This window comes from Amia ocellicauda, chromosome 1 (genome assembly GCF_036373705.1).
Source record: "Amia ocellicauda isolate fAmiCal2 chromosome 1, fAmiCal2.hap1, whole genome shotgun sequence".
Taxonomy (NCBI): Eukaryota; Metazoa; Chordata; class Actinopteri; order Amiiformes; family Amiidae; genus Amia; species Amia ocellicauda.
The window spans coordinates 61580588-61590336 of record NC_089850.1 but is presented as its reverse complement, the minus strand read 5'-3'; the positions used below and the strand labels follow the sequence as shown (position 1 = coordinate 61590336).

The following is a 9749-nucleotide window of genomic DNA, read 5'->3' as shown; positions in this document are numbered from 1 at the left end:
GCCTGTGTGTGTGTGTGTGTGTATATATGTCTCTCTCTCTGTGTGTGTGTGTGTATGTCTCTCACTGTGTGTGTGTGTATATGTCGCTCTCTCTGTGTGTGTATATATATCTCTCTCTCACTCTCTGTATGTCTCACTCTGTGTGTGTGTATATGTCTCTGTGTGTGTGTGTATATATGTCTCTCTCTGTGTATATGTCTCTCACTCTGTGTAGTGTATATGTCTCTCTCTCTGTGTGCGTGTGTATATGTCTGTGTGTGTGTGTGTGTGTGTGTATGTCTCTCACTCTGTGTATGTGTGTGTGTGTGTATGTCTCTCACTCTGTGTATGTGTGTGTGTGTATGTGTCTCTCTGTGCGAGTGTATGTCTCTCTCTCTGTGTGTGTGTGCATGTGTTTTACAGACAGACAAACACCTGACAACATCCCACTGAAACCAGTCTAGTCTGACCGGCAACCGTTAATGACACGGAGCCAATCGACAAACCGATAACGTCACAGGAGGAGAGAGAGAAAGAGAAAAAGAAGGGGAGAACTGTACACACTCTCTCTATTTATCTACATCTATCTGTTCTCCTCTTCTCCATCTCTGGATTAATGCTGGGAATAGAGAGAACAGTCTGCACATAGCATGCTGGGAAATGTAGTCTTTGTTTGCCTTCCACTGCCAGCTGCAATGCAGATGTGTCTCTATATTGGTATTCACAGTGTGGATGTGGACCAGAAATGTGATTAAAATACTGAAAAATTGGTTATATTGGTTGGTAATTGGTTATATCTATATTGTCCCTCTCCCTCTCCCTCTCTCTCTCTCTCAATCCCATACCAGCTGGACCGCCCACACACAGAACAGTCACAAGCACCCCTATAATAATGGCCAATACTAAAAATATACTTTACCTTCCCACTGCGATATAAAAATACACACCTCTCCTCCACCCTCTCTCACCCCACCCCATCCCCTCCCCTCCCCTCCCCTCCCCTCCCTCCCTCCCTCACACCTCCCTGATACCGTACTGTTCCGCTAGACGTTCAGCCGCCCCCCCCAGCCCCATATCCCTCAGTGTGCGGAGGAGCGTGGTGGCCAGCGAGCGGGGCAGTGCCAGTGAGGCCGACGCCCACTCCCGGCCCCCGCCGCCCTCGCTCCAGGCCCGCACCATGCAATACTGTGCATCCACGAACGAGCGCTGGTCCCGCTCCGCCCGCTCGATCTCGCGCTCGTCCACACCCAGCCGCCGCACCAGCTCCTTCCAGCGCAGCGCCGGCACCTGGTCGATCAGGGCGTACAGGAACTGGGAGACTGGGGAGGGAGGGAGGGAGGGCAGGCAGGGGATTAGTGGTATATTGAAAGTACTCTCAGCACACACACACACACGGGCACATGGGCAGACATGGGCACTTACGAGTAGTGGATCGGGGGACACAGTCTGGCAGCTGGCTGTGGGTGGGGATGGCGGTCTGAGCCATCATTGGGTAGAGAGGGAGCTCACAGTCTGACAGGCCGGGCGATGGAGAGGATGGGGGGGTCGACAGCAACTAACAGACACAACAGGACAGTGACACAGTCAACCATCATGTGACAGGGGAAAGAAAGAGAGACAGCGCCCCTTTTACTCTGATCAGCACAGCAGAGGAACAGCAGCCCACTGGGACTCTAACGCTGAGGATAATATTCATCATAATGATCATAATAATTACCTTGGTTGGTGTAGTGGTATGAATGCCACTCTTTAATGCTGAGAGAGAGAGAGAGAGAGAGAGAGAGAGAGAGAGAGAGAGAGTGAGCGCCTCATTCATTATTATTATTATTATTATTTTTATTTCTTGGCAGACGCCCTTATCCAGGGTGACTTACAACATAAGTGCAAACAAAGTACAAAAATACAGTGAAGTACAAGGCATCAATCATTACAAATTCAATTTAGCAAAAACATAGCAATTCAAACTAATACATTTTACAAATTCCAATTTACAAATTCATTCAGTGTGTCAGTCAATCAGTCAGTAGTACCAGTTTTGCTGCGTCTCTTCTTCCACATCTTGCTCAGAGTTTTGGAGAGAAAGATGACCAGTATCCCCATCAGCAGGACCAGGAAGGTGGAGAGCACATACACAGTGAGCATCTGAGAGCCTGGGGGGGGGGGGGGGGATTGGGCGAGGGCAGAGGGAGGGTCAACATAGTCTGTACACCAGACCTTTTTTCTCATGAGATCTACTTTTTAATTGCTAGCCTGATGAGATCTACCGTTCACACATTGTAACTAAAATCTCTGTGCGTGTCCCCTCCCGAGAGCAATTCCTGTCACCGCATGTCTGGAATGGGCAAAGTCTCACGCATTGACAGCCATGTTCTCAGTTCATACCCACACATCAATTCACTCTGATAATACAGTGAACCAATCATAGGTTTTCCATTTTGGGCTGGTTGGGCACCCTGCACTAGACTGAACAAGACAGACACACAGGCACAGACAGATGCACAGGTGCACAAGCACAGGCACACACACAGACAGAGAGACAGCTGTACCTGTATTGTCAGGCGCAGGTTTGTGTAATTCAGTCACATCAGGTGTCGTTCTGCACAAGTGGCTGCACTCCTTATAGGAATTGCACCTGTGGTTGGGGGGAACAAACAAACTACATTTCCCATAATGCATCAGGAGAACAAGCACCAGCAACAGGAACACAGCAAGTATGTACAGATGCAGGACCACAGCCAGGCTGAGGGGGTCAGCTTCCCTTCCGCCCAGATCACGTGGAGAGCGTTCAGACCCCTCAGGGTTGTGACGTTTCTAGGGTAGCGATAGGACGTTGGATTGAAATGTGTGCCAGCTGGGTGAAAACGAGCCTGTGGCTGCGAATAATAAAAACTACATTCATTTTAAGTGATAACAGTAAGCACCATTTAGCTGGAAGTGTTTATACATGTTTTAATGTTAATGTGATGTTAGCTACATAGCTCTGTGTGGTACCGTTAACAGTAGTATCTTAGAATGCATAACTTTGATGTTGGTTTACTAACCATCATATTTTGATTTATCAATGTTACTCACATTTTTACTTGCGTGTGTATGTAATACACGAGTGCGTGTCTAGGGTAGCGTGTGTATCTGTATGTCTCCAGTGCTGTACTGTGTGTCTGTGTAAATAAGTTTGATTCAGATTCAGTCATGTGACTGCTGATTTACTGATGTTCAGTTACAGACACAGTTGTATTCTGTAGCTCTCACCGCTACTACAGTAGATATTATAATATTATTCCACAGAATACTATAATACTGTCATAAGTAATACAGATGTGTATAGGCTTGTATATGGGAACTATGAATGGCTAAAATCAGCTAATGTGAAGTGAAAGCAGGAGCTGAGTAACAAATAAATTATGTTTTCACTTTCATTTTGTTGTCACGTTTCTTAACGCTTTGCTATCGGCACCATTTTCGCCTGGTTTGAACTTCTTACACTACACTACAGTCTGAAGTGAATAATATGGACATTATAAGGAGTGCATGTATGTGACACCTATCAAATGAAACTACACAACCTGTACTATAATATTCTGCACAGTTGATCATAATTAGACAAACTATATTACAGTACTACAGAGTTTTTTTCACAAAAACGTTTGATATTTTTGACCTTCTTCCTCCATTAAAGTCTGTGTGAAATCTTTTTTTTAAATGTATGTTGAAATACAACTGAAATTGAAATTTGGAGAAGTTGTTGTTTGAAAATACCATAAGAAGTAAAGGAATAATGTGCATTTGAAAGAACCTAGTCTATGCAGAAAATTTAGAGAAAATTTGTAGTACAAAAGACTCACAAGAGGGCCATTTCTCCACTATAAGGGCCGTAAGCATGTGGGCCCATTTGTATGAAAGCATACAAACCACAGAATCAGTTTCTGCTTTGCTGATCATGATTAGACACACTATATTGCACCACTACCACCCCCCCCCCCCCCAAGATAAATAATAGCATTATTATGAATTATGACATTTCTGGATTATGAAACATGTAAACTTATTTTTCTTACACTTTTCCCTTAAAGTGCTTGTCAAAATACAACTTTTAAGACAAACTGGGTGAAAATTGAATAAAAACTGAAGGAGTTAAAATTGACCCAGAATGTATTGAGTTCAAGCATTTTAATATTTTCACAGCAATGTGAGATCTTAAGTCTGCAGTGATATAAAAATTATGTTTTAATTATGTTTCTCAACTCACCGACGGGTTGAAAACAATGGGGCCGAGTGTAATGGGTTAATTCTCCCTTCATTTAAGCACCGTACCTTACAATAACTTCTATGTTAGCTAATGTTAATTAGCGATGTAACATTAGTGACTTTGTAAAGTTAATGAGTCAAGTTGTTGTCATGGACCAAATCCGTCACGTTTCTTAAATTCCCCGGGAGCGTCACAACCCGGAGGGATCTGAACGCTCTCCACGTGATCAGGGTGGAAGGGAAGCTGCGCAAAGAAGTCCTGAGGGGGACGGCCAAGACTGTGGGTCTGTAGCCATACTCTTCTTGAAGGCAGGCCAACCGTGGGGCACAAAGGCTCATGGGAACTCTCTATCTGGTGCTCTGAATTCTATGGGGTTTGTCAGTGTGTGGGTGCGAGTAGTGTGTGTGTATATAGCGTGTCGAGTGCGTGCAAGTACTCACTTGGTACACAGCAGACAGTCTCCCGTAGTTCCTTCCTGGTAGAAACTGGGACCACATGCACACTGGGTGTCATTGTCAAGAGAACCTGCAAACACAGACAGTTACTCCATCGCTACTACACACTTAGTACTACCCTGCCCCTACTAAATTGATTTTTAAACATCATTACACTGGCTGCACTGTACCTACTACACTGCTACTACTACTACTACTAATACAATACTTAGTACACCTGCTACACTGCCCAAACTGCTGCTATGAGCCTGTCCTAGTGCCGAAACTATGACTCTTCACATGCAGGGCGGCTGCGGTCGGCGTGGCTTACAGGCCTGCGTCTGGATGAAGCCCTTGGGACAGACGCGGCAGGGCCGGCACTCGAACTCCTTAAAGGCAATCTCCGTCCTGTAGTGATCGTGCAGGCACCCACACACCCGGTTCTTGTTGGAACTGCACGGAGACAGCTCTGTCTCGTCTGTTGCAGTGGAAAGGAATGAGTTAATACAGGAGAGAGAGAGAGAGAGAGAGAGAGAGAGAGAGAGAGAGAGAGAGAGAGCGAAGGGGAAATGAGACACAGGGGGAGAGAGACACACCCACAGACACACACAGTTACCTGTGTCACACTTGCGGCACTTATAACAGGTCGTGCTGTAATTGGGCAGAGCCAGGTAGGTTCCCTCTGCGCAGGGCTGACACTGCGTCCTGTGCCTAGGCCTGTCGCAGCTCTTCACCATCTTAAACCCTGAGAACACAGAACTCACACACTGACCGACAGAGACTGATAGACTTTATTAGCTGTAACAATCATGGTATTTTTCATTATAATATTCATTTTTATTATTATAATTGTTGTTGTTAAGGTTTCTGTTACCTGGGAGGCATTTATTGCAGCAGTATCCATCATGAGGGAACTCCTCCTCACTGCAGGACATGGACTGGTTGCTGTGGTTGGGGGCTCCCACTGCAGCACCTCCACTCAGGGCAGAGGAACACAGCTGTGGAACAGAGTACAGTTACTGTAACACTGAGGGGGAGAGGGGAGAGGAGAAAGAGATGGGGATGGAAGAAGGAGGAGTGACTGACTGACTGGACACTACAGCACATTAACACTGACTGACTGACTGGACACTACAGCACATTAACACTGACTGACTGGACACTACAGCACATTAACACTGACTGACTGGACACTACAGCACATTAACACTGACTGACTGACTGGACACTACAGCACATTAACACTGACTGACTGACTGGACACTACAGCACATTAACACTGACTGACTGGACACTACAGCACATTAACACTGACTGACTGGACACTACAGCACATTAACACTGACTGACTGGACACTACAGCACATTAACACTGACTGACTGGACACTACAGCACATTAACACTGACTGACTGACTGGACACTACAGCACATTAACACTGACTGACTGACTGGACATTACAGCACATTAACACTGACTGACTGGACACTACAGCACATTAACACTGACTGACTGACTGGACATTACAGCACATTAACACTGACTGACTGGACACTACAGCACATTAACACTGACTGACTGACTGGACACTACAGCACATTAACACTGACTGACTGGACACTACAGCACATTAACACTGACTGACTGACTGGACACTACAGTACATTAACACTGACTGACTGGACACTACAGCACATTAACACTGACTGACTGACTGGACACTACAGCACATTAACACTGACTGACTGGACACTACAGCACATTAACACTGACTGGACTCACCAGAATAAGCAGCACTGCTGCACTCGTCCTCCTCATCTCCAGACCACTCCTCCTCTTGAGCTGCCTGTCCATCCCTCTGCCTGTCTCTCACTCCACAGGGATGGCCCAGGCTACCAGCATGGACCCTCAGAACAGAGACTGACAGAGAGAGAGAGAGAAACAGGAAAGATGTTAATCTGATACAATACTGCATCATTTGTAGACACACACACAGACATGGAGAGAGACAATGAGAACAAAACAGAAACATAGTGTAGATTTTTGTCTTCATTCCAGCCCGAATATTTTGAAACAAATATTGCAAATGAAGCAATCAATGTATTTATAGTCAGATGAGCATTTGATTTAGTAGTGATAGCAGCCCCTAACTTTGTAGCACGCAATGTATATCAAACATGAATTGTTTTGTACTAAAGACTCAAAAAGCAAAGAGAACACCAACATCAAATATGATACATTATACACCACAATTGGATGGAGCAAAGTACAAGCAAATATTGGAGGAAAGCCTGTTTCAGTCTCATAAAGACTGGAAACTGGGGTGGTGTGCACCTCTGAGCAGGACAAAGATCCAGGCACAAAGCTACTCTACACAATTAGAGTGAAATGCAGCAAGCCGGTGTGCTCAGCTGATAGAGACACTGGTGGCTGTATCCCATGCCAAAGGTGCTCCTACCAAAAACTCAGAGCTCATTTCGTAATGTCACTAAATGGGACACCATAGGAAGGGTCTGCATACTTTTGCAAGGCACTATAAATGTATTATGTATCATCTCTATATGGATTCTCTATAAATACAGTAAGTTTTAACTTTGTAATGCATGTTCAACTATAACTGCCAATAATAACCAAGATAATGATAGTGATAATTATGGAAATAACTCTTTTGAGAGGAATAACTGAAACTAATACAAAATGCTAAAAAGTTACACAAGATTAGCAAAGTAAATGTTGCGCAATGTCCTGCCCTGCCAGTCTCACTTTCCGTGTCGTCGGACTCTCTGTCCCACTTTGTCTTGTCTGCCCTTTTCTCCGTCTCTCTCTCTCTGGTCTCACTGGGAGGACAGAGTGGTGGTGTGGGGTATTATATATGTATCTATACATATAAAGGTATATACTGTGCAGTGACTCTCAGCGGGGAGTGCGTGGGCCGGTCGGGGGATTGGGTGTGGGTTTAGTGGACTCTATGCTTGTGGGGAGGAATGAAATGTGTTTTGTTTCTATGTGTAGAAGTGCTACATATTAGTTATCAATAGTTATTTGTATGTTAGAAGTACAAAAATGTGTTTAGGTCAGTCTCTCTCTCTCTCTCTCTCTCTCTCTCTCTCTCTCTCTCTCTCTCTCTCTCTCTCACTCTGTTAATAAGACCATTTCCTGCAACTCTCCTGCAACTTACAAACGACACAGACTAACTTTACATTACAACACAAAGTCCAGCGTTATGGCTAAAACCACTCCCTGCAGCGCACCGGGCCGCCGATTAGCACATCATCAGCGGCCGGAGAAGCGGAGGAGAGCCCGGCCAGCCGTCCACCGCATACTGACCCTTACCTGCGCGCCGCGCCGCGGTCACAGAGAAAGGGCCGCCCCCCGCGATCCCTCCGTCCGTCCGAGGCCGAGGGAGGAGAAGTCGTTTCCGCTGTCGTCTGTCTTGTTTAGTTGTTGTTTTTTCACTTCGTGTTGGTCTGTTTAAGCACAAACATAAAAAAGAGCGAGTGCCGGTCTAGCAGATGAGCGCGGCGGCGCTTCGGTGCGCGGTGACCGGGGCCTCGCTGGCAATGGCCGGTGTTTACATCTGCGTCCGCGCTGCCAGCTGGGCGGCGCACTTCCCGTATTCAGAGCAGGAACTGGTGACGCCGCGCTGCAGGCTCCCCAAGTCACAGAGATACTGTGTCAGCTAACTACACCGCTACTACAGCCACGGCACTGCTACTACAGCCACTACTACAGCCATATCAGCTAACTACACCGCTACTGCACCCACTACCACAGCCATATCAGCTAACTACACTGCTACTACAGCCACTGCACTGCTACTGCACCAACTACTACAGCCATATCAGCTAACTACACTGCTACTGCACCAACTACTACAGCCATATCAGCTAACTACACTGCTACTACACCAACTACTACAGCCATATCAACTAACTACACTGCTACTGCACCCACTACCACAGCCATATCAGCTAACTACACTGCTACTACAGCCACTACTACAGCCATATAAGCTAACTACACTGCTACTGCACCCACTACTACAGCCATATCAACTAACTACACTGCTACTGCACCAACTACTACAGCCATATCAGCTAACTACACTGCTACTGCACCAACTACTACAGCCATATCAGCTAACTACACTGCTACTACAGCCACTACTACAGCCATATCAGCTAACTACACTGCTACTGCACCCACTACTACAGCCATATCAGCTAACTACACTGCTACTACACCAACTACTACAGCCATATCAACTAACTACACTGATACTACAGCCACGGCACTGCTACTGCACCAACTACTACAGCCATATCAGCTAACTACACCGCTACTGCACCCACTACCACAGCCATATCAGCTAACTACACTGCTACTACAGCCACTACTACAGCCATATCAGCTAACTACACTGCTACTGCACCCACTACTACAGCCATATCAGCTAACTACACTGCTACTGCACCAACTACTACAGCCATATCAGCTAACTACACTGCTACTACAGCCACGGCACTGCTACTGCACCAACTACTACAGCCATATCAGCTAACTACACCGCTACTGCACCCACTACCACAGCCATATCAACTAACTACACTGCTACTACAGCCACTACTACAGCCATATAAGCTAACTACACTGCTACTGCACCCACTACTACAGCCATATCAACTAACTACACTGCTACTGCACCAACTACTACAGCCATATCAGCTAACTACACTGCTACTGCACCAACTACTACAGCCATATCAGCTAACTACACTGCTACTACAGCCACTGCACTGCTACTGCACCAACTACTACAGCCATATCAGCTAACTACACTGCTACTACACCAACTACTACAGCCATATCAGCTAACTACACTGCTACTGCACCAACTACTACAGCCATATCAACTAACTACACTGCTACTACAGCCACTGCACTGCTACTGCACCAACTACTACAGCCATATCAACTAACTACACTGCTACTACAGCCACTGCACTGCTACTGCACCAACTACTACAGCCATATCAACTAACTACACTGCTACTGCACCAACTACTACAGCCATATCAGCTAACTACACT

At 46.0% G+C, this 9749-nt stretch overlaps 1 protein-coding gene across 1 annotated transcript; it reads right to left on the bottom strand.

Annotated features, from left to right (window-relative positions):
• Positions 1 to 993: 993 nt before the first annotated feature.
• tnfrsf1a (tumor necrosis factor receptor superfamily, member 1a) lies at positions 994 to 8273 on the bottom strand. The gene is made up of 11 exons (XM_066712370.1): positions 7993 to 8273; positions 6442 to 6579; positions 5534 to 5657; positions 5276 to 5404; positions 4991 to 5137; positions 4666 to 4750; positions 2526 to 2611; positions 2010 to 2129; positions 1697 to 1734; positions 1402 to 1534; positions 994 to 1298 (listed from the first exon to the last, which is right to left on the bottom strand). The coding sequence occupies exons 2-11, from the start codon at positions 6511 to 6513 to the stop codon at positions 994 to 996; spliced, it is 1239 nt and encodes a 412-aa protein (XP_066568467.1). The 5' UTR covers positions 6514 to 6579; positions 7993 to 8273.
• Between the last annotated feature and the right edge of the window lie 1476 nt (positions 8274 to 9749).

Coding starts and splice junctions, on each gene's coding strand:
- tnfrsf1a (XM_066712370.1), bottom strand. CDS start 6,513: ATGGACAGGCAGCTCAAGAGGAGGAGTGGTCTGGAGATGAGGAGGACG. Junction 2,130..2,525: donor ACCTGCGCCTGACAATACAG/GTACAGCTGTCT, acceptor CCCCCCCCCCAG/GCTCTCAGATGCTCACTGTG. Junction 1,299..1,401: donor TGTCCCCCGATCCACTACTC/GTAAGTGCCCAT, acceptor CTCCCTCCCCAG/TCTCCCAGTTCCTGTACGCC.